The following is a 26,000-nucleotide window of genomic DNA, read 5'->3' as shown; positions in this document are numbered from 1 at the left end:
AAAACAAAACTCAAGGTGTCTCTTTTTTGTTTTTATCGAGTAACTATTGGCTTACTGCAGTCTTGCTCGCTGTTCTGTTGGCTTACTGATTTTTGGACTTTCTTTGGTTATCTCTCAGCCCCTACACCGACTGAACTTATTATTGTCAGTGGTGTTCTGGGTCCAGCCTCTGAGAGCGTGTGTCTCTTCCCACTGGGAGTTTCATGACATCACATTAATAGGGAGATACTGACCATGGTGGGAGTGTTTTGTATCATAAAAACTATAGATGCTATAAATCAGAGTTTCCTTCCTACTCCCAGAGAGCTGGCTGTTAAACATTTATCAGGCTCACCTCTGAACTCAGGGAGTCCAGGAGAAGGATACTGCTCTGAAAGCCAGCTTGGGCTACTTCCCCACAGTGGATCAAGAGACTGCCCATTTTGCATATACCACTGCAAAATGGGCAGATAGCCTAAGATGGTCTTTTTCATCCAGGGGGTATGTCAGCATCTTAGGGACAGAAGAGGTTTTCTTTTAATACATTGTTGGATTCAACTTGATAAGATTTTTGAGACTTTTTACATCTATGTTCATGAGAGATATTGGCCTGTACTTTCCTTTTTTTTGTAATGTCTTTGTCTGGTTTTACCATTAGGGTGATGCTGGCCTCATAGAAAGAGTTAGGAAGTAGTCTCTCTGCTCTGTCCTCTGAAAGAAAAGGTAGAGAATTGGTATATGGTACATTTTTTTCCCACATATGTTTGGTAAAATTCAACAGTAAACCCATCTGGTACTGTGTTTTCTGTTATGGATGTTTAGTGATTACATTTCTTTAATAGATATAGAACTATTCAAACTTTTTTCTCGTGTGATTTTTGGCAAATTGTGTCTTTCAAGGAGTTGGTCCATTCCATCTAGGTTGTCAAACTGGCAGACATAGAGTTGTTCAAACTCTATTAATATTCCTTTTAATATTTTTAATACCCATAGGATCTATAGAGATGCCTCCTCTTTTATTTCTGATATTAATAATTTGTATTCTTTTTCTCTTGAATAGCCTGGCTAGAATCTTACTGATTTTACTGATCTTTTCAAAGAATCAGCTTTGGGTTTCACTGATTATTATCTATTGATTTCCTATGTTCAGTTTCACTAATCTCTGCTCTAATTCTATTTCTTTTTTTTTTTTTCTTTTCTTCTTTCTTTAGATTTCATTTTCTCTTTTTTAGTTTCCTAAGGTGGAAATGTAGATGATTTATTTTAGATCTTTTCTAATACATGCATTCAATACTATGAATTTCCCTCTAAGCACTACTTTTGCTGTATCCCACAAATTTTGATAAGTTGCATTTTCATTTGCATTTAATTCAAAATATTTTTAATATCTCGAGATTTCTTCTTTGCAATTGTATTATTTAGTAGTGTGTTATTTAATCTCCACATATTTGGGGATTTTGCATCTATCTATTATTGATTTCTAGCTTGATTCCACTGTGGACTGAGAGCAGACATCATATAATTTCTATTTTTTAAAATTTGTTAAAGTATATTTTATGGCTCAGAATGTGGTCCACCTTGATGAATGTGCCATGTGAGCCTGAGAACAATGTAAATTCTGCTGTTCTCAGATGAACTAGTCTATAGACGTCAACTGTATCTAGTTGATTGCTGTTCTTGAGTTCAATCATTTTCTTATTATTTTTCTGCCTGCTGGATCTGTCATTTCTGATTTTTCCCAGTCATACATGCTTCATAAACTTTTTCCCATTCCACACATGCATTTATGTGTCATGTTTCCTTAGTCCCTTTCACTTGGAACAATTTCTTAGCTACTTTTTACGGCCTTGCTATTTTTTAAGTCTGTATGCTAGTCATTTTGTAAGAATTTTCTGTTTAGGTGTGTCTGATATTTTTTCATGATTAGATTCAGATTTTGCATTCTGGCAGACATATCATAGAAAAGATTTTGTGTCCTCAGTACATCATATCACGTGACATCTTAAACTGGTGATGTTAACTTTGTTCACTTTAATGTGGTGTTTTCCAGTGTGTAGTTACTATATTTACCTTTGTAATTAATAAGCATTTTGTAGGGAAACTTCTAAGACTTCATAAACATCTTGTTTCTTATCAGTCTTTTACCAGTTTTAGCATCTATTTATGATTTATTTTTGCTTTACATCAGTTATTGCTATGATCTTACAAGACATTTTATTTCTAACTCAATCATATCTCCTACATCTATTATTGGCTTTCCATTGTAGGAAAAAACTTTTCTCTCCCTTTTTTTTTTTTTTGAGTTATATCAGTAAGAACTCAAATACCCTTTCCTTCAGTGATTTATAATGCACAACTGTCATCATTTATTGTGATGCACAAATTGTCCTAGACTTGGTTGGTGGAGATCCCTTGAGGCTATCTTCAGTGTCCTCTTGACCTGTCCCCATGATTCTATGAACACTTCTACTTTCTGGTACAAATTGCTATTTTAGGCCTATTTTGTCTTCCCTCTAAAAAAGGTTGATATCTTCTGGGGTAGACTATCCTGCTGCCATTTGACAGTCATTAAAGATATATTGTTGGATTTCTGAAAGACTGAGCTTTTTTGGAAGTGTCATTTGGAAAGCATTGAGAACTTTGAGTAAAGAATAGCAGTACTAACATAGGGCTCACACTTAGGTGATATTCAAACACTTTTCATCTATCAACTCATTATTTTTTACACCCATCCTAGTAAGGTAGATTCTTTTCTTATCCACATAGAGCACATGAGGAAACTAGACACCCAGAAGCTAAGTAACTTGTCTAGGATCTCACAGCTAGTAAGGCCAGAGTGGTTATTCAGGCACAGGGTATCTGCTCTAGAGTCTCTGCTCTCCTGCCTTTCCAGAATCAGAACTGCAATGCAGTGTAATAACAAATTCATCTGTTTTACTTTTCATAATGTTCTAATTCCTCCATAGCTGTTGTCTTTTGTATTCTTTAGATAACATGAAATGTTACACCTTCTCTGGTTTATATTATCATTCTTGCTATCCTTCCATTCACATAAAAGAAACATTTCAATTCTGCCATGTTTCATGCCATGAAATTCAATTTTGGTTTAGGTTTTCTGTATTGACTTAAAAAATTAAAAGGATCTTCAGCTGAAAACCTCTATCCATATGTCATAGAAACTGTAGCCCACCAGGCTCCTCTACCCATGGAATTCTCCAGGCAAGAACACTGGAGTGGGTAGCCATTCCCTTCTCCAGGGGATCCCACATAAGGATCAAACCCAGGTCTCTTGCATTGCAGGCAGATTCTTTACCATCTGAGTCACCAGGGAAGCTCCATAATAAAATCTACAGAGATAAGAAATTAATAAATGTCACCCAGTTGTAATCCTCCAAAAAAATGCATGTATCATAAGGCTTTTTATAATACATAGAACATATTAAAACATAGAATATATTAAAACAGTTGGAATAGAATTTTGAAATGCCATATCCATATTAATAACTATGAACATCAGTGATCTTAATTAATAAAGTAGTAGTCTTGAGTAGTACTTGCCATTTAATGAAAGGCTTTCTTTCCCTTTTATGTTTAGTCAAATAATTTTTAGTGAAGATTCTTGTCAGCTGAAATAAATTTGTAACTGTGTTTCTTGTGTCTACAAAATACAAGAATATGTAGTCAATTCAATTAGACAACAGTTAATTAGAAGAAAATTCAAGATGTGTTTTAAAATATTTTCTAAACAAAGAAAACAAATGATAATTCCATTCCTTGTTTTTCAACTTACAGGTTGTGTTAAGAGACTATTTAGACAGGACCTTAAAGCCCTATGGTTCCTATCTTGGTTAAACCTGGTGACCACAGCAACAACTTTTTGAGCCCCACATCTAGAAAATACCTTTTGACAAAAATATGACCTGATACTGACTTATACATAAGAGAAACCATAATGTTTCTTCTCAGCCCCTACACCTGGAAGGAAACAGGTTGTTCCAGTCTTGTGGTCAGATGGTGTAATATGTTAGTTACTAAAAGGAAGGCCTTACTCTTATTTCTTGGAAACTACTGGTCAGTTTTTTCTGTTGTTTAGGAAGCAGGTGAGTGTGTTATTTAGAACTTTTAATTCATGAACATTATGTAATGGGGAAAATTTTCAAAGAGTTACAACTGTGCAAATCATCATGCTGTTGAAAGGTCCAAGTACATTTTTAAATGTGAAGCTGAATCAGGTTTGAAGATGTGGCCTTGCAGTGTGGGGTCCAAGTTATTATGGAGACAACTGGTTCTCCATAACTGCATCGAGATTTGTTATACAGCTTAGCTTCTGGTTCCTTCCACTTTCCCCAGAAAATACTTAGGGCTTATAAGCTCAGACTTTATTTACATATAGTAGTTTGATTACATTTAATTTTAATAAAAGAGCCCCTTTGGATAATTTTAAGCATTTATTTTGGCATCAGGTAGCCTTCTCAATTTCCCTATAGACACTAATTCTCATGAAAATCTAACCAGAGAAGATCGTTTGTTATGTTTGCTTTGGTTCAATTTCAGTTATTTTAGATTCTGGGCTAATTTAACTCATTATGAGTTATTTATTTGTATAATTTTTTTATAACAAACGTGGTTCTGTGACTTGAAACTCTGTCTTGGGCTGTTTGTAGTTCATGGAGCATGGAGTACCTGGCAGCCTTGGGGGACATGCAGCGTAAGTTGTGGGAAAGGTACCCAAACAAGAGCAAGACTGTGCAATAACCCACCACCGTCATTCGCTGGGTCCTACTGTGATGGAGCAGAAACACAGATTCAAGTTTGCAATGAAAGACACTGTCCAAGTAAGATAAATACAGTGTTTGTACCCTCAATAATTTAACCTCTACGTCTTATCTAGGGAGTGTGTCATCAAGAATCAATGTCAAATGTACACACTGCTATATTTAAAGTGGATAACCAACACGGTCCTACTGCATAGCACAGGGAACTCTGCTCAGTGGTGTGGCAGCCTGGATGAGAATGGATGCATGCATATGTATGGCTGAGTCCCTTTGCTGTCCACCTGAAACTGTCACAACATTGTTGATCGGCTGGCTATACTCCAACACAAAATAAAAACTTAAAAATAAAGAATCAGTATCAATAAGATCATCACTCAACCTATCAATGTGCAGGGTTTAACTTGATCATCTCTAAGTAGTAACAGAGCACATATGTTTTTCTTTAACCCAGTTGATGGCAAGTGGGCCACCTGGACCAGTTGGAGTGCCTGCTCTGTATCCTGTGGAGGCGGCGCCAGGCAGAGAACAAGGGACTGCTCTGATCCTGCTCCCCAGTATGGAGGCAACAAATGTGAAGGGAGTGATGTCCAGAGCGATTTTTGTAATAGTGACTCTTGTCCAAGTGAGTGTTGGAAATAGTGAGTCAACATTATACTTTCTTAAAGTTTCATTATGGCTGTTAAGTCCTTAAAATTACAACAGTCTGTTACTTGATTTGTCTACCACTGGTTTAGAATATCAAAATGTTGCGTGGTTGCTGTTGTGTCTATATAACACCACAGACCCCACTGATTTATATGGGCAGAGGTTACATCCTATTTCATGTCCTTTATAGGACCAGCTTCAGAGTGCAAGGACTAGGGCATCCTTCCACACTAACTGGTGATGCTTCCTTAATAGAAGCAAGCAGGTGCCTCTCTGCTTTAATTTAGTCACCCAAGCTAGAAGTGTGGACCCTAGCAGCATTTCAGTTCACTGTATCCTGAATGTTACAGCTTGACTCCTCAGAGACCTTTTCTCATTCCTATCCTCCAGCTCCTGGAAAACTCTTTTTGTTGTGGTTCAGTCGCTAAGCTGTGTCCGACTCTTTGCGACCTCTTGGACTGCAGCATGCCAGGCTCCTCTGTCCTCTGATGTCTCCTGGAGTTTGCTCATATTCATGTCCATTGAGTCAATGATGCTACCTAACCATCTTACTCTCTGCCTCCCCTTTCTCCTTTTGCCTTCATTCTTTTGCAGCATCAGGGTCTTTTCCAGGGAGTCAGCTCTTCGACCAAAGTATTGGAGCTTCAGCAGCAGTCCTTCTAGTGAATATTCAGGATTTCCTTTAGGATTGACTGGTTTGATCATGCAGTCCAAGGGACTCTCCTAAGTCTTCTCCAGCACCACAATTCAAAAGCATCAATGCTTTGGCACTCAGCCTTGGTTATGCAGGTTAAATGGAATTGTACAGTCACTGGAATGTATACCCAGTTTCCAGTCAAACCAACAGCCAAACCACCTGTCTTTGGAAGATGCCTATTTATAGATCTGGGTGTTTCTTTTCACTTCCTGGATAGAGTCTTTCTGTACTCTTTGGATGAATGTCATTGTTTACCACTTCTCCAATGGTTCTGTGTTGTAGCTCATGGTAACTGGAGTCCTTGGAGTGGCTGGGGAATATGCAGCCGGACATGTAATGGGGGGCAGATGCGGCGGTACCGCACATGTGATAACCCTCGTCCCTCCAATGGAGGAAGAGCTTGTGGGGGCCCAGACTCCCAGATCCAGAGATGCAACACGGACATGTGTCCTGGTGAGCTTCCCAAACCCTGGCAGTAGAACAAGTAAAGCCTTTCATTCAGTGCTCCTTGTAGCAGCCCCATCATTTCAGGTCTTGAAATGAAATTCATTTAGGCAGAGTCACCCTGGGGGTAGATTTTATAACCCATTTGTTAATATTGACCATCTCGTTCTTGTTCACAGTGGATGGAAGTTGGGGAAACTGGCATAGTTGGAGCTGGTGTTCCACCTCTTGTGGAGGAGGTGAAAAGACACGAAAACGGCTGTGCAACAATCCAATACCATCTAAAAGTGGTCGCCCCTGCCCAGGCGATGCTACTCAGGTATCCAGATGTAATATACAAGTATGTCCAGGTAAGCAACTACATTTGACTTTGGCAGGACCACATTTACAGACTTTCTGTGAATTAAAAAATAAAAATAAGTGGTGTCACTCTGAGCCCTCAGATTACAAAATAGTGCCAACTCTGGGTGAAAGGGGCTTCCCAGGTGGCTCAGTGGTAAAGAATTCACCTGTCAAGCAGGAACATAGGTTTGATCCGTGGGTTGGGAAGATTCCCTGGAGAAGGAAATGGCAGCCCACTCCAGTATTCTTGCCTGGGAAATCCCATGGAGAGAGGAGCCTCATGGGCTACAGTCCATGGGGTTGCAAAGAGCTGGACACAACATAGAGACTAAACAATGACAACAACTGGATGGAAGAATTAGGAAAACGGCACTTTTTCCCCCTCATTGATGCAGCTCTGTGCCAAAGCTCATGCTGGATATTAGTCTCTACTTGCCTCCTTCTAGGCTCCTTTTATAAAAGGATATGGTCTTCTCCCAGCTGTAAATAGTAGTCCTGGGCTTGAGGACTAAAAAGGGCAAGGAAGAGTGGGCAAACCAGTCTGAGATTCCAGGCAGAAAAATGAGGGTGGGGCAGAAACTGAATAGTTAATAGAAATACACAATTGGAGGCTGTTCTTTCACAGACTGAAATATACAGAACATGAGTATAGACAGTAAAATAGGGAAAATTCAGTTTAAGGGAAAAGATTAGGGGGGGTTTCAACTACTATCATTCAAGTCATGCAATATGGCTAGATAATTGAGATACAACAATTCAGAAGGAACAGAGTTGGCATTCTAGAACTCATGGACCTCAGAGTTTACTGGAGTCCCAAGAAACTGTGGAAAATATTAAGGGTATTCATCTCAAAGAACCGGACCAAAAAGAACATTTTCACACTGTTGAAATATGGGCATACCATTGGACATTCCAAAGCTTTAAGGTTGCTTTGGGAATTAAATATCGCTGAAAATCAACAAGGCCCATTTGACAGAGGGACAGAAAGGAGTTACAAGAACAGATGTATAGGATGTAAGCAGGCTGAAAGAGCAAGCATCCCTCACTTAATTGCTTAATGCGTCTCCTCAGCATGGTGCTGATCACCAACGATGTTGAGACTCTTAACATGTAGGGACAGTGACAGGTCTCATTTCAGTTGAGACATTTTATAGCTCAGTCTCTCATGATACCAGGGACCCAGTGACAGAAGAAGTCCAAATAGGCAAATAATTTGGATTACAGGATCCCAACTGGGTAGACAGAACAAGGAGACATCTATTTAACATTGGGATTCAAGTCTCTAATGAAACTAGAGAATCAAGGTCAAAATGGGAGGCCACTCGTTAGTGCTGACCTTGAGAACTAAGGAAATTAGTCCTAAGCACAGTGAGATGATAGTAGGATCACTAAGGAGCCAGCCAGGTCCTATACTATGTACTTTCTTGCATCATCTTGCTGCATGGTTCCCATCACTCTCTAAACTCTCTACTCTTAGCTTCTCAGATGTGACAAGCCACCATCTCTCCTAAAAGGGCGATGTGTGCTGTGTCTTCTACCCAGAAAGCCTTTCTCTGCCTTCCTTGACTGGTATATATGCTCAGTCCTCATCTTAGCTAAGACCTAAGCAACTCATCTTCCCATCCCTAGTCTATTTTTACCTCTTTCTCAGACTTCCCTGAGTAAGATATCTTACACATTAGTGCATTTCACATCTATTTGTAGAATTCTAATTTGTAGAATTCTAATTATTATCTCCCCTGTTTAGATATAAGTGCTATGAAAGCAAGCTTCATGTCTTTTTATCTTTCTTACCATTGTATCTTCAATACTTGACTAACAGATGAATATAATCAAGAACATGAAGGGTGAATCAATGTGAAAAAACTGTTTCTCTCACTATTAAAATAATGCAAAATAAAATGATGAAACACTTACTGACTTTTCTCAGATTGAATGCAACTGTGTTTCTCCCCAGTATATAATTTGTTGTTTAGTTGCTAAGTCATGCCCGACTCTTTTGCAACCCTATGGACTGTAGCCTGCCAGGCGCCTCCGTCTGTGGGATTCTCCAGGCAAGAATACTGGAGTGGGTTGCCATGTCCTTCTTCAGGGGATCTTCCCAACCTGGGATCAAACCCACATCTCCTGCATTGGGAGGCAGATTCTTTACCACTGAGCCATCAGGGAAGCCCCAGTGTATAATACATGACAACAATATCTGAAACACCTTATGATTGCTTCAAACTATATTCAAGTGTGTGACCAGTCACAAGGCTTTGGAGCAGTTTTGTTGCTGATACCTCCTTCCTTCTGTGCTCTCATGAAGGAGGCAATGGATAAAAGAATATGGGTTTTCTGAACCATTTTTCTAGATCCCACATTTACACATCAATAGATGGTAACTTGTTTTTCTCTTTCAGACACACAGGGAGCTCAGCTCGGTGCTCTGTGCTGACTTAGAAAGGTGGAGTGGGAGGGAGGCTCAAGATGGAGGAGCTATATGTATGCATATAAATGACTCCCTTTGTTGTACAGCAGAAACCAACACATTGTAAAGCAACTGTACCCCAATAAATAAATTAAAAAATAAAGAATATGAGTTTTGTTCTGCTGCTTCCTAATTAAGTAATCATGGGACAATCACTTGAATGCTCTGAACTTTATTTTCCTAGTCTGCAAACTCTGGCTATTTATTTAAACTGTGGCTATTTAAACTTACCTTATAGAATTTTTCTAGAATGAGTTAAAATATATTATGTGCTTCCTATAGTACATGACATGCTCAATAAACCCTCATTATTATCAACATTTCATCACCATCACCAAACATGTACTTTATTTTGGCTTTGGGACTGGGCACTGAGTGTATTCTTTGGATTGTGAAATAATACTATGATGTACATAGATTGGAAGGATCCTAGATCTATGCAGGATGATGAGTGTTACATGGGAGTAGAATGTTTTGAAAGCTTATTTATTTCACTCTGAAATTCATATGTCATATGATATTTTAAATGTTTGGGAGAAGATTTGGAGCATCTTTGAATACTGGCTTTCTTTTCTCCGATGTAATGTTGATGAAATTGTTTCCTTTCCAAGAATGTTTTTTTCTTCCCGCAATAGGTGGGCCCCAGCGAGCCAGAGGAAGTGTTATTGGAAGCATTAATGATGTTGAATTTGGAATTGCTTTCCTTAACGCCACGGTCACAGATAGCCCAAACTCTGATACTAGAATAATACATGCCAAAATTACCAATGTACCTCGCAGTCTCGGTAAGTCTCTTTGCTGATAAAAGTTGTCAATAAGCCTCTTTTTAAAAACATACATTATTCTTCTTCATCTATTATTTCCACTTAAAATTTCTAGGGATGCTACTACTAAATGAGCAGTGTAATAGTCCTTAGTTTTATCCCAATGGTAAACTCTTTTTAAAAACTGATATTTTTAGATGCTGATATTTTTGGTGTTATTCAAGTATATTTAGAATTCATCCCTTTGAATAACTTGCTGTGAGTAATGGCTCACAACAATGGGCTGTAAATATTTTGCTTTGACATCTTATTTACCCCTTTTTTCTCTAGGTCCAGCAATGAGAAAGATAGTTTCTATTCTAAATCCCATTTATTGGACAACAGCAAAAGAAATAGGAGAAGCAGTCAATGGCTTTACCCTCACCAATGCAGTTTTCAAGAGAGAAACCCAAGTGGAATTTGCAACTGGTTCGTATCAACTGAACTTAATATCCTATTGCTATTTAAAAATATGACCGCTGTAAAAGTTGGAAGTTTAGAAAAATACATTATATGTTCCCACAGAGGATAATTTCAAAGTTTTGTTGCCGTCTTATCATAAATGACATAAAAGCTAGTTTATATTTTCCTATAAACTTTTACTGACATGGCTCTATAAGAGGCCATATGTTTTCAGATACTATAGTGATTTTTATAACCTAAAAGTTTTTTTCCCTTCATCTTTCCTGTATCTGTTCTCTTTAATTCCTTAGAGAGGGTTTTGAAGGCCAAGCAGAGCAGGAAGCTGAGTCATAGCTATTAATTAAAGGTTTTTGTCTTTGAACCAGAGATTCAGTTATGATATCTGATAGGGATTCTTTAATCAAAAAATTGGAAATATAAACAAGCAAATCTAAAGACTTTTCACTTTATCCTTAGCCTTAATGCATATGGATTAGCAATTCATGGTCTTTTCCAAGTGCAGACGACTTTTTAAAGACCTTCATATGAAGTATCTTTGAAGGTGGTCCGCCTTTGCAGCAGTGATCTTTAAGGTAGCGGGGCTGACGAAAACCATAGCGTTAATCAGCCCACAAGACGTGTGGGTCTTTGTATGGCAATCCACTTCCTAAGATGCCCCTTTGCTGTTTCTAAAAGCACCAGAAAGAACAAAGCGCTGGAGCCAGACTCGTGGCTGTTGCCAGTCCTCCTGGTCGCGCTGTCTGTCCCCTTCTCACAGGCAATCCGTCCATTTCTGTAGAACTGCCTTGCTATTACTTGTCAGTTGACAGTGTGGATTCCTACACCTAATTATAGGTGTAATCAGGTGAAATTTTTGTAAAAAATGTAAAAAGAGGAATTTTAAAATCAATTTAATTCAGTAAATCTAAGTTTAATGTGGGGGCTAAGTACTATTTTCTCTTATGATTTGTGTTTAATCAACTTTGAAGTACAATAACATAGCCGAACTGGTATAAAAATAAGTCCGTAATATGCTTACACAAACCATTCCTTAAAAAACTGGAAATAGAACTGCCATATGACCCAGCATTCCCACTGCTGGGCATACACACTGAGGAAACCAGAATTGAAAGAGACACATGTACCCCAATTTCATCGCAGCACTGTTTATAATAGCCAGGACATGGAAGCAACCTAGATGTCCCTCAGCAGATGAATGGATAAGAAAGCTGTGGTACATATACACAATGGAGTATTACTCAGCCATTAAAAAGAATACATTTGAATCAGTTCTAATGAGGTGGATGAAACTGAAGCCTATTATACAGAGTGAAGTAACCCAGAAAGAAAAACACCAATACAGTATACTAACGCACATATATGGAATTTAGAAAGATGGTAACAATAACCCTGTATACGAGACAGCAAAAGAGACACTGATGTATAGAACAGTCTTTTGGACTCTGTGGGAGAGGGTGGGATGATTTGGGAGAATGGCATTGAAATATGTATAATATCATATATGAAACGAGTCTCCAGTCCAGGTTCGATGCACAATACTGGATGCTTGGGGCTGGTGCACTGGACGACCCAGAGGGATGGTATGGGGAGGGAGGAGGGTTCAGGATGAGGAACACATGTATACCTGTAGATTCATTCTGATATATGGCAAAACCAATACAATATTGTAAAGTTAAATACAATTTTTTAAAAAATTTAAAAAAATACACACATATACGCATGTGTGCATGCTCAGTTGTATCTGGCTCTTTGTGACCCCATGGACTGTAGCCCACCAGGCTCCTCTGTTCATGGAGTTTTCCAGGCAAGAATACTGGAGTGGGTTGTCATTTCCTTCTCCAGGGGATCTTCCTGACCCAGGGATCGAACCTGCACCTCCTGCATTGGCAGGTGGAGCTTTTACTACTGGGAAGTGTATCTGTATATATACATACACACACATGTATATATATTTGCTGTTGAAATGAATAAATTTTAATTTCTAGGAGAAATCTTGCGGATGACTCACGTTGCCCGGGGCTTGGATTCTGATGGTGCTCTGCTGGTAGATATCATTGTGAGTGGCTATGTCCTGCAGCTACAGTCACCTGCCGAAGTCACCATGAAGGTAAAACGTTAGGGTAACTTGCCTTCACTGTTTATTGGAGTAATGGTAAGAGTCAGAGTCAAAGATCATTAAAGTAGCACAGAAAACTTGTATAGTTCCCCTTGTTCACTTTGGAGAGTAAGTCTCTAAACCACTAAGGGTAGAAATGGCTATGTGGTCTTTGTCTAAAAATCTTTGAGGAGGAGTCTTTATAAGCTTTTAGTAGTTTTATGACCATGCTTATCAGGACTAAGATCAGAGCTATGTTGATTTAAGCCATTTAACTTTCTATAGACAAAGAGAATAGTAAGTCTTACATAAAAGATTTTATAGACCATCCACAAAAGTATTCCAGAAATTAAAGAATGATAGCAATCGCCTTTTCACATTTTTACTTTACTCTTGACCGACAACTCTGAGACCCTTATTAAACTCTCATTTATGAACTAAAATTATGAAACTAAGGTCATTACAATGGTAGGTAGGTTCAAACTTTAAGTTTGAACACTGCTATACAATTACAATTTTTATTTAGAACTGTATATTTTTAGACCCTAAGCCATTTTTATTTTTATCTCATTCTACATATCATAGTACCCTCAAAAAGAAAAAAAAAAACAAAAAACAGGAGCCATGCTGATCCTCAAATCCGTATTGTCCTCCCTAGGATTACACCGAGGACTATGTTCAGACAGGCCCTGGGCAGCTGTATGCCTACTCAACCCGGCTGTTCACCATTGACGGCGTCAGCGTGCCTTATACATGGACCCACACCGTCCTCTACGACGAGGCACAGGGAAGAATGCCTTTCTTGGTAGAAACACTTCATGCATCCTCTGTGGAATCTGACTACAACCAGTTAGAAGAGACACTGGGTTTTAAAATCCACGCTTCAATTTCCAAAGGTAATTTGGTTAAGGGAAAGTCCAGCTCTTCATGCTACGTAGTCCTTTCTAAATGGGTAAAAGAATTGCACGGATGCCATTCAAAATAAGGATGTCAAGGTATAGACTGAATGTAACATGTTTTTCATGTGTATTGTCTATGTTTTATAAATAAAGTCCTATGGTAAGTCCAATCCAATTAGCATTCTAGTACATTTGGTTTACTAATATGCATCTTCATATATTAATAGCATATTGAAGTTGTTACTGTTCTAGCCTATATACACAGAGCAGTTTAAAAAGATCTCTTCAGTCAATGATTTTTCTTTGGGTAATAAACTCCATTTGTTCTTGTTTTGAATCTTATAAGATTTTTTTAAATTCCTGAAACAGGATGTAAAGGTGTATCTTAACCTAGTCCAAAAAAAAAAATAATGTTTCTGTATTTTAAAAGAAAAACTGGGGAGTAATCAGCAGAATTCCAGCTGGCATTTATTTTTCTTGGAAATTATAGCTTTTGAACTGCTTCCTCTTGATCTTAGTAGCCCCCCTATGCTGGTGGGTTTTGATGTATCTATATTCTGAGATATCCTTTTTCATTTTTGTTTTATTTAAATATTTATTTTTTATTTTGGAGTATAATTGCTTTACCTTGTTGTGTTGATGTCTGCTGTACAACAGTGTGAATCAGCCTAAGTATACATATGTCCCCTCCCTGTTGAACCTCCCACCCCTCTAGGTTGTCATGGAGCACTGGGCTGAGCTCCCTGTGTTATACGGCAACTTCCCATTAGCTGTCTATTCTACGTATGGTAATGGATATGTTTCAGTGCTACTCTCTCAGTTTGTCCCACCCTCACCTTCCCCCAGCTGCCTCTCTATTCCTGCCCTGCATATAGGTTCATAAGTACCATTTTTCAGTGGTAAGAGGCACCATGACAATTAGCATTCCATATCCCATGGGGTTTGACGCTTGGAGATGATACTTGCATGAGGTTATGTTATAGACACTAACTGTTTGGATGATTTTAATATTGAACTTTAGGCTCCCATGAGTATATTTAAAATGATTCGGAGTAGTCTGGGGAGTGTGTGTTTTGCTTTGTGCTGGCTTTCCTAAAATAAATCCAAGTAGATTTAGCCAGCATCATTTTGCTTATCATCTTTAGCACATACACTAAAAATTCATTTTCACTCTTTACCCTTGCTCTCATCAGCTGTGCATGTAACTGTTTTCTTCTTCAGCATCAGAACTGCTTCATCAAATTTGAGGTCATAGTAATGTAAGAGTATATTCACATTTTTTGAACTAATCTCAGATTCATGAAGCCTCATAGCCCCACACCTTCTCCACCCACGTCCGTCACCACCACCTTATTTTACTGTTGTCATGCATGTTACTTTAACTTGGACAAGCGAAAAGAGCCACTGGAACAAAGAGTTATATTTTCTTTTCCCCAGTAATACCTACTTTTCAAATTTAATCTCCACTTCTACTTTTTCCAGTTCTCCATACAGTTTAAAAAAAAAAAATCTTTAGCACAAGATTTTGGTTAAAATGAATTTATATTATCTGGGACTAGAGGAATTAAAATGATTTTTGAAAAGTCATGTACTTTCTACCCAATCGTGTTAAGTCCTCTAAACTTGAAACTGCTTGATGGTCTTTATGGTTTCTGTCTATTGAGGGATTTGAGTCCCACGGTAGAAGGAAACACTGTGAGACATTTAAAACCTCTTACTATTCTTGCATACTATGATTCTGTGAATCACAGCTGATGCCGTTGCCCATTGGTTGTTACTATTCCTGTTTGTTTTAATAATTGTGCACCTGCCGTTTCTTTTTAAATGACCACCAGGGGGCAAGCCTGCATTCTGAGTTGCTTCACCAGCATGTTCTTTCTCTTTGTTGGGTCTAAACTAGAACTATGGTTACAATGCAGTTAGACTTGTACAGACCTTGATTTCTAGACACAGAGATTTTGGTTTACCTAGTCTAAGCTAGGACCTTGGAGTCTGTATATTTAACACAGCCTCTGAATGATTCTGTTGTATCTAGTCTTTACTATATGATCCAAACCTAGGTTGCCCACATCATAGTGACTGTAAGGAACCTTCATACTGGTTGAAAACACAGATTTCCCAGGCTTCTTCCTTTGCCATTCTGACTGGGGTAGAACCAAGGGATCTATATTTTTAATAACCTCTCCAACAGATTATAGTATCAGTAAAGTTTGGCAGTTATTAGTCTATAAAGATCCTAACTTAATTGTTTGAAGCATATTCTGAGTATACTAATATGATAGTATACTGATAGAAGTGACTGCAAGGAAGAGCATCAAAATCTTGGCAGTCGTTTGTCTCAAGTGAAAGGGCACAGAGAATTTTATACTTATCAATGTTTTTACAATTATATATTACCATAACACACAAACAAACATTTTGTATTACCTTCCTACTATGTCAAAAAAGAAAATCACGATATAATTCAAAGTCAGGTTCTTTAACTACAAGAGAAAGAATAAAAGGAAAATATGTATTTTATGTTCTTTGATATGAAAATCTTTGGACATTATAGATAGAAGTATTTATATACTAAATATTGGCTGAGCCAATATTTAGAACCCAGAAATGGCAACCCACTCCAGTGTTCTTGCCTGGAGAATCCCAGGGACAGGGGAGCCCGGTGGGCTGCCGTCTATGGGGTCGCACAGAGTCGGATGCGACTTAGCAGCAGCATGATGTTTAAAAACGAAAACAAAAAAAAGCAACAGTTATTCTTGGTAACATTCCGACTAAAACAATGTACAATGAACCATCCATTTACATGACAGTTGCATTCCTGGAAAGTTTATTGTATATTTTAATCACACACAAAAATGTTTAATAATTGGAAGATGAGTTCTAGCCATAGATAATTACAAACAGCTTTCTGGATTCCACAAAAATCTTTTGGGGAAAGGGACACATCTTCATCTTGCATCCTTAACCCACGCATTGCAATATTTAAAACCTGCCCTGGGGTCCACCCCACTCACGAAACAGGCTTCATATTAAATCTTGTCATCATCAAGACAACCAAAGTCTCTCCCAGGAAACTTCCCAGATGCTGCCTTATGGAAGCTATCTCCCTGTTTAGAACCAAAAATCTAAAGCTTCTATCAGATAATAACATATTTATGTGACACATTTTTCCACAACTGTGGCCCCAACACAATGCTGTACATAACATACTGGCTACATTAAGGCATATGTAAATAAGTGAATAAAAATGAAGCATGAATTATAACCACCTGAACTGTATTCCTTTTAAACCTTTATGTTGGGGTATAGTTGCTTTAGTGTCAGTTTCTGCTGCAGAGTGAAGTGCATCAGCTGTATGTATACAGCTACCCCTCCCACACCTCAGGTCATCACAGAGCTCAGAGCTGAGCTCCTTGCACTATACCGTGGGCTCCCCCATCTGTTTTACACATGGCAGCACACACATGTCAGTGCCAGCTCCCAGTTCATCCCACCTGCCTCTCCCCTTGGCGTGCCCACACATCCATTCCCTACATCTGTGCCTCTATTCCTGCCCTGCAAATAGGTTCATCTGTACCATTTTTCTAGATTCCATATACATGCATTAATATCAACATTTTTTTATTTCACTGTGTGTGACAGACATTTCTCTAAAGAAGACATACAGATGACCAAGAGACACATGAAAAGATGGCCAAAATTACTAATTATTAGAGAAATACAGATCAAACCTACAATGAATTACCATATCTCACATAGGTCAGAATCGCCATCATCAGAAAATCTATAAATAAAAAAATGCTGGAAAGGATGTGGAGAATTCTCTTGCACTATTTGCGGGAATGTAGATTGATACAGTCACTATGGAGAACAGTATGAAGGTTCCTTAAAAACTAAAATAGAACTACCATATGACCCAGCATTCCACTACTGAGCATTTGCCCTGAGAAAACCATAATTCAAAAAGACATCTGCACCCAGTAATAATCATAGCACTATTTACAATAGCCAGGACATTGGAAGCAACCTAAATGTCCATTCACAGATGAATAAAGATGTAGTGCATATACATAATGGAATATTACTCTGCCATAAAAAGAAATGAGATTGGGTCATGTGAATTGTATTCTTGAGTTCAGTGGCTGAAAGTCATATGAACTTGCATCTAAATCCTTGTTCCAGATTATCTTTATAATTTTATTACCTTTGACTTTAGGTTACTTACATGACCTCAGTCTCAAATTCTTCATCTGGAAATTGGTTATGACGGGAGTCGGGGAATTCTGAGATTTAAATATAGCACACGAAGCTCACAGCACTGTATGACAGTCAACAATCACTTAGCAAACATTTCTATCCCATCCATTCTGCCCCCATTCCCTTGAAGGTACAGGAAGGCTTGAATACTCTCAGGGTCATTTTTACACTTGGACAGGAAATGGATCATGAACCTCTGCTTTCTCTTCAAGGTTTTAAGCAGTTTGATTGCCTAGAAATAGCAAGTATGGCTTTAGCTTTCTAGTCAAGGAATTGTATTCACTGGAGTAGTATTTCTTCCACCCTCCACAAATATGTATGAGAGTGTTGAACAGTGTCATGGTCTCAGCAGGGCTTAAATAATTTTGCAATCAGAGACTCTCCAAAGTAGAGTGAATATGAAAAATAAATACCCAGACTCACTCTATGAAGAACACCTAAAGCAATAAAAGTAAACCATCTTGTGTATTTGGAATTGAAGGAAAATCTAAGATAATTTCTAAGAGATTGAATATAAACTCAGTGTATTATATGACTGACATAAAATTCCCCTTAAGAGAAATCTATTATGTCAATGATCGTCTTTTAAGGTGTGTGTGTGTGTTTATATTACTTTGGTAACTTGAAAATGAGTTTAAGTTTTTGTATCTCATTAATGTTTATATTTGGAAAATAACTTACATCAAAATAGAGTTATTTCCTAAGAAAAGAGATTCCCTAAGCTACCTATTCTTGTTTATATGTTTTCTTCTAACACTAATCTGACATCTATTCCATAATGATATGCCTGTTTCTTCTTGCTTTGACTACATGGAAAGAATACTTGGTTACATACAGAGGAACTTTGAACCAGATGCTTCTCTGTGTAAATGGAAATTGACAAAAGGAGAGGTTTTCTTCATTAAAGTTTGTTTTTCACTGGCATAAATTATTTTAAGGGTTTTCAAAATACCATTCCAATTTCTAGAACAGAGAAAGTAAATGGCTGGAAGAATAGGATTTTGCCTGTGGTTATGCCTGGCAGTCACATTGATTTGTATCCTTTTTTGTTATCAAAGAATAATTAATTTTCTTTTGATTCATGTAAACTACTTAGGCAGAAAATCTGCTTCCATTGGCTGCTTGCCAACAATCTCTGTACTATGATTCATTTAGTTCTTGCTTGAGAAACAGGAACATTTTTCCATTCTGCTTGTTTTCACCTATTGCATTTGCTGTGTCATGTGCTCTACTTTGGCACATCTTCCCAGGGAAGATGGTTCTGGAAAGAAATAAGGTGCCAAAGTTCTAACAAGTCAGTTAATATTGCTTTTGTCTCTATGGTAGGAGAACGCAGTAATCAGTGTCCCCCTGGGTTTGCCTTAGACTCGGTTGGACCCTTTTGTGCTGGTAAGTACAACAATAAATGATGCATTTTTGTTTTTCATAATCTGTTCATGCTATCATTAACAGACAGTTACTGTCATTTTGATCGATATTTATTAATCACAATAGTCCTCTAACTGTCTCTTTTTACAGGTGAGGAAATTGAGATGTGAAGAAGTTGAGTGCCTAAGTTCACTCAGCTATCAGATGGCAGAGCTAGATTTGAATTTGAGATAGATGCAAAGCCCATGCTGTTTCAGTTAGTTCCACAATCAAGTGTGTCAGGAATCATGATCAAGTCCAGGGATAGACTGAACACAGGAACCAAACACTGGACTGTGTTCGGCCACCCGATTGCACAAATGTGAAACAGCAGTAATTCAAGACTAAGTCACCTAACCCTAGAATTGCCCAGCTGTAACAGAGGGCTGGATTGTGGGTGGAGGACTGATGACTAAACCTGCCTTGTGCCATCCATGTGCCAGTGCAGGAGAGTCACAGATAAGTAAACAGCTAAATAAATGGCTAGAGGAGCCCAAACTGGCATACACAGTGCTTTTCTTTTGGCTGGTGTGCAATGAAACATCATACAGTGATAAAAAGGTCGTCTTTAGAAACTGTACTGCCCAGGTTCAAATCCCAGCTCTGCCGATAATGACCTAGGTGACCTTCAGCAATTTAGTTAACCTCTTTGTTCCTCAGTTTTAGCATGCAAATGAGAATAGGAATAAAAATACTTATCTCCTAGAATGTTGAGATGAGTTAACTTAGGTATAATAAAAAGCATTTCCATCACAGTAAATGGTCATTATGTCTTAGCTTTCATCATTGTTGTTTTAAAATTAATGCCACCACTGTCAGAGATAATGTGAGGACCCAAAAGTAATTTCATTTTGTGTTTCTATTCTGTGGCATATGGAGCATTTTCTGTTACACTGGATCCGTTCATTGGCCTCTACAGGCAACTCTTTCCACCCACTTTAATAGCTCCTTGAAAGTAGGGCTTCTCCATACTAATTGGGTCTTGTTTCTTCTTCCAGATGAAGATGAATGTGCCGCAGGAAATCCCTGCTCTCATTCCTGTCACAATGCCATGGGAACCTATTATTGCTCCTGCCCTAAAGGCCTCACCATAGCTGCCGATGGAAGAACTTGTCAAGGTAGTTACATGGCTAAATCTAATCAACACATTTAAGCAATGGGCATGGCAATCTCTGACCTAGGGAGAGCATGGAAGACCAAGGCTCTTCTTTACTACTCTTTCTGAGTCTGCCTTCATTAAGTTGAAAAAGTAAGGCAGAGAGAAGACTGCTCACACACTGCCTTCATATGGGGCACTCTGTGGGTAGGGATGCCTCTAATGATTCACTCAATCCCCACAACACAATGATGAGAGGCAGGCAGGCCTATTACCATGTACATTTTACAGGGATAACACCAAGGAAAAATAAGGTTATAAAGAATTTAAGTGAACTGCACAATCCCAGTAGGACTTTAGGAACATTAAAAAAAGAAATCACACATTTCTATCAGATTCTAGGTATGCTTCTAAGTTAGAAATTGTATAGGAGCCTAATTTGTAAATAAAAAATGAAAAGAAGAAAGGATTTCTCCCTCTATGCCCAAGGAGGCCTCCGTCTAAATACAAAAGAGAGAGGGAATAAGGACAGAAGAGGGCATAGGAATAACTTCTATGGGAATGTCCAGTATGGATTGAGCACTTTGTATACATTATTCCCTTTAAGTTTTAAAGCAGTACTGAGAGACAGATATTATCCTCATTTTACAAATGAGAACTCAGATGTTAGAAAGAAGTACCTTTTTTCAGTCACCTAATTTATAAGTGGTCTGATGGATGGCTTGGTCTTTGAAGATACACACTGTCCTGCTATGAGTTTGTCAGCTCTTTAACCCATCTGAAGGGGCCTACCCCCAAATTCAACATTCTTGCTCTTGTGTATTTCAAGTGTCACTCATTGCTTTCCTTATTCTTATTTCACAGCAGGTTAAGTTGGGTTTTTTCCCCACTCTCCTTAGTTAAATGAATCACTTTGTTGCAGATATTGATGAGTGTGCTTTGGGTGGCTACACCTGCCATGCTGGTCAGGACTGTGATAATACCATCGGATCCTATCGCTGTGTAGTCCACTGTGGAATTGGCTTTCGAAGAACCAGTGATGGCCTGAGTTGTCAAGGTACATAAATGGAAGCCCTTGCTTTATCTTCATTATACTAAGAGTTAAAAACCCTGCCTATTGGACCAGTTAGGTTGAACTCCATTTAATAGACTGAGCTTCATAGTAAAATATTTAAATGTAATATTCTATGGCTATTTTAAGTATTTGTAACACAGTGATTTTGAATAAAACTTGCCTATAATACCTGAGAGTGGAGATCATACAGCATGATCTTAATAGAATCTGTTTCATACTTTAGATTCAACACATGTACAAAAAAGCCTTCTTAGAGCTCCCCTCACCTGAGTAAAAGCAGAAACTTCTGAGAAATGACGATGACTATCAATTACCTCTTCAGGGTAGAGTCTAGTCCCAGGAGAGAGACATAGAGTAACCCTACCATAAATCTCTCCTGCAGGGTATTTTAAGATCCTGAAGAAGATGCAAAAATCACTCACCCTTGTACAGACAAACATTATCATACTGTCTCTTTTATCTCATTGTTTTCTAAAGAACCCTCTCTGTTCTTCTCATAGAAGCCAATTATCCCCTCTTCGTTTCTGCTGTTAAGTCTGGTTTATAAGCCTTTAACTTTCACCATGAAACATGTTACTTTTTTGGTTGGCACCTATGTGCATAGAAATAAACCTTTTCTCTTATTAAAAAAAAAAAAAAAACCTCCATTTCATAAGACTACTATTTATTGCACAACTTTTGATATAAAACTTATTTTCTAGAGGAATTTTAGATTCACAGCAAATTTGAGTAGAACAGAAAGAGATTTTCCAAATTCTCTCTGCCCCAACTCCTTCACAGCCTCCCCTACTATCAAATTCCTTCTAGAGTGGTACATTTTTTACCAAGGATAAACCTACATTGACACATCATTATAACCAGAGTCCATTGTTTACATTAGAATTTACTCTTGATGTTCTATATTCCAATCCTCCATTATAGTATCATGCAGGATCGTTTCCCTACCCAAAAAATCTATGCTTCACCTAGTCATCCTTCCCTCCCCCAACCTCTGGGAACACTAATGTTTTTATTGTCTCTCTAGCTTTACCTTTTCCATAATGTCATATAGTTGGAATTATGCAGCATTTAGCCTTTTCAGATTAGCTTCTTTCACTCAGTAATATACACGTACGTTTCCTCCATGTCTTTTCATTGGTTGATAGCGCCTTTCTTTTTAGTGCTGAAAAATAATCCATTGGATGACTACCACAATTTATTTATCCATTCACCTACCAAAGGGCATCTTGGCACTTCCAAGTTTTAGCAATTATGAATAAAGCTGTTGTCAGGATTTTCCAAAGAAAGACACAGTGGATACAAAGCTAAATTCTTATCAGTAGTAAAAAGAATGAATGAGTTATGGCATATCTATACCATAAACCACTGTGTTGTCATTATAAAGAATGGAATGAAGCTCTGCTGTTTGGCTTAGAGGAATTTCCATGAGACATCCTTTAGTGAGAACACTAAGATGTAGGAAAGCATATGTAACTTGTGTAGAAAAGATTATATGACTGGAAAACAAACAGTAACAAAAGAAAAAAGGAAGTGTATTTATATATTTAGGGAAGCTATGGGTGTACATAAAAGAAATATGTTATTACCATTTCCATATTAACTATAGATGTTATTTATATTAGATTGTTAATGTAGGTTGGCTTTGGTGGACAAGAAAGGTAAAAAGGATAAGAGAGGCCAAGCAAAAGAAGAAAAACTGCACGGAGAAAATCTTCTAAAGGTATATGATCACAGAGCGGGGAGCAGACAAAATGGGAGAGCAGAAGGACTTGAACTCACCTCCTCTCGTGAAATCACCAAACTTACAACTAACTGCCGAATGAAAAAGACTGACACCTACCAAAAAAGATATTCTGTACATCCATAGACGAAGAAGCAGCCACAATGAGATGATAGAAGGGGCACATTTGTGATGTAATCAAATTTCATTCCTACCTGGTTGGACAACCCACAAAGTGAAAAATATTTATATCACAGAGGTTCTCCCTTGGGGAGTGAGAGTTCTGAGCTCCACATGTCAGGCTCCCTAGCCTGAGTCTGACACTGGATGGAGAAGCCCCCAGAGCATTTGACTTTGAAGGCCAGGAGCTCCACAGGACTGGGAGAAACAGAAATTCCACTCTTGGTGGGCACACACAAGGTTTTACATGCCCTGGAACATAATAATGCAGTGACTACATAAGAGCCTGAGCCATACCTACCTGTGGGTCTCAGAGGGTCTTTTGGAGGGGAGGGGTCAGCTCAGGCCCACTATGTGGGCAAGGACACTAGAGGCAGAGGCTCCAGGGAATATTCATTGGCATGAGCTTGCTCAGAGGTCTCAATAGCAAGACCTGGGCCCACTCAACAGACTGAAGGCTCCTGTGCTTGGACACCTCAGGCCAAACAACCAACAGGGTGAAAATACACACAGACTGCCTAAAGCCTGAGCTCACAGCTATGTTTAAACATACCCCTGACATGGCCCTGCCTACCAGAGAGACAAGACCCAGCTGCACCAGTGGGCAGGCACCAATCCCTCCCACTGGGAAGCCTGTACATGCCTCTGGGCCATTATCATGCAGAGGCAGATACCAGAAGCAAGCATAATTACACACCTGCAGCCTGAGAAAAGGAGGCCACAAACACAGAAAGTTAGACAAAATGAGTCAGCAGAGAAGTATGTTCCAATAGAAGGAACAAGATAAAAGCCCAGAAGAACAACGAAGTGGGGTGGAGTAAGGCAATCAGACTGAAAAAGAATTCAGATATGACAGTAAAAGTAATCCAAGATCTCAGAAAGACAATGGAGGCACAGACGGAAAAGATACCTGAAATGTGTCACAAAGACCTAGAAAACTAAAAAAAAAATACAGAGTTGAGCAATACAATAAGTGAAATGAAAAATACACTAGAAGAGTAAAAAAATACACTTGACAGAATCAGTACCGGAATAAATGAGGCAGAAGAGCAAGTTAAGTGAACTGGAAGAGAGATTGGTATTGGTGGAAATCACTGCTACAGAACAGAATAAGGAAAAAAGAATGAAAAGAAATGAGAACAGTTTAAGAGACCTCTCAGACATTAAAGCACCAAGATTCACATTAAAGGGGTCCCAGAAGGAGAAGAGAAAGGTCCTGAGAAAATATTTGAAGAAATACAAAAGCTTCCCTAACATGGGAAAGTAGACATTCAAGTCCTAGAAGCACAGAGTCCCATATAGGATAAACCCAAGGAGGAAGACGCCAAGACACATATTTATCAAACTGACAAAAATTAAAGACCAAAGAGAAAATATTAAAAGCAACAAAGGGAAAGCAGCAAGTAACATACAAGGGAATCCCCATATGGTTATCATCTGACTTTTCAGCAGAAACTCTGCAGCTTGAAAGGACTAGCATGATATATTTAAAGTGATGAAAGGGAAGAACCTATAAACAAGAATACTTTACCCAGCAAGGCTCTCATTCAGATTCAACAGAGAAATCAAAGGTTTTATAGACCAGCAAAAGCTAAGAGAATTTAGCACCACCAAACCAGCTTTACAACAAATGCTGAAGAAACTTCTCTAAGTGGAAAAGACCACAACTAAAAAAAAAGAAAATTATAAATGGAAAAGTTCATCAGTAAAGTCCAACAAACTGTAAAGATAGAAAATAATTTACAAACAAAAATTGTATCAAACCAGCAATCATGCTGCTGCTGCTGCTAAGTCGCTTCAGTCGTGTCCGACTCTATGCGACCCCATAGACGGTAGCCCACCAGGCTCCTCCGTCCCTGGGATTCTCCAGGCAAGTACACTGGAGTGGGTTGTCATTTGCAATCATGAGGAATGTACAAATGCAGGATATTGGAAATGCATTTGAAATTAAGACGCCAGCAACTTAAAACAATCTTGTATGTTTATAGACTGCTATATAAAAACCTCATGGTATTAATAGCTGCAAACCAAAAATCTATGATAGATATACACACAAAAAAGAAATATCAATCCAAGCACAACACCAAAGATAGTTACAAAATCACAACAGAAGAGAACAAAAGAGGAAGGGACCTACAAAAGCAAGTCCTAAAGAATTAACAAAATGGCAATAAGAACATACATACTAATAAATACTTTCATCTATATTGTCTAAGAGACCCACTTCATATCTAGAGACTATACAGACAAAGTGAGGGAATGGAAATAGGTATTCCATGCAAATGGAAATTAAAAGAAAGCTGAATAGTGACAGTCATATCAGACAAAATAGACTTTCAAATAAAGACTGTTACAAAAGACAAAGAATACTACATGATCAAGGGATCAATCCAAAAAGAGATAATAGTTGCAAATATACATGTACCCAACGTAGGAGCACCTCAATATATAAGACAAATGCTAACAGACATCAACAGTAACACAAGAATTGTGGGGGACTTTAATGCCCCACTTACCTCAATGAATGGATCAGAGAAAAAAGTCAATAAGGAAACATAGGCCTTAAAGGACACATTAGACATGATGGCCTTAATTCGTATTTACAGAGCATGTCATCCAAAGGTAGCAGAATACACATTCTTCTCAAGTGCACATGGAACATTTTCCATGATTGATCACATACTGAGCCACAA

General features: G+C 38.3%; 1 protein-coding gene across 3 annotated transcripts in view; it reads left to right on the top strand.

Moving 5' to 3' along the window:
- The window catches only part of HMCN1 (hemicentin 1), a 541,857-nt gene that overhangs the window by 484,685 nt on the left and 31,172 nt on the right, over window positions 1-26,000 (top strand). For 2 of the 3 annotated variants that reach the window (XM_010853073.1, XM_010853072.1), the window contains exons 90-100: window positions 4,644-4,814; window positions 5,206-5,376; window positions 6,379-6,549; window positions 6,720-6,890; window positions 9,988-10,137; window positions 10,447-10,584; window positions 12,564-12,685; window positions 13,332-13,569; window positions 19,156-19,218; window positions 20,235-20,354; window positions 21,255-21,389. In XM_010853073.1, coding sequence (XP_010851375.1) covers window positions 4,644-4,814; window positions 5,206-5,376; window positions 6,379-6,549; window positions 6,720-6,890; window positions 9,988-10,137; window positions 10,447-10,584; window positions 12,564-12,685; window positions 13,332-13,569; window positions 19,156-19,218; window positions 20,235-20,354; window positions 21,255-21,389 — 1,650 coding nt within the window. Of the gene's footprint in view, window positions 1-4,643; window positions 4,815-5,205; window positions 5,393-6,378; window positions 6,550-6,719; window positions 6,891-9,987; window positions 10,138-10,446; window positions 10,585-12,563; window positions 12,686-13,331; window positions 13,570-19,155; window positions 19,219-20,234; window positions 20,355-21,254; window positions 21,390-26,000 lie in introns of those variants that run through there. The other variant, XM_010853074.1, reaches the window with a different exon arrangement.

This window comes from Bison bison, unplaced genomic scaffold (assembly GCF_000754665.1).
Source record: "Bison bison bison isolate TAMUID 2011002044 unplaced genomic scaffold, Bison_UMD1.0 scf7180017864322, whole genome shotgun sequence".
NCBI lineage: Eukaryota > Metazoa > Chordata > Mammalia > Artiodactyla > Bovidae > Bison > Bison bison.
The sequence above is the reverse complement of the archived record's forward strand: the minus strand, read 5'-3'. Positions and strand labels throughout refer to the sequence as shown.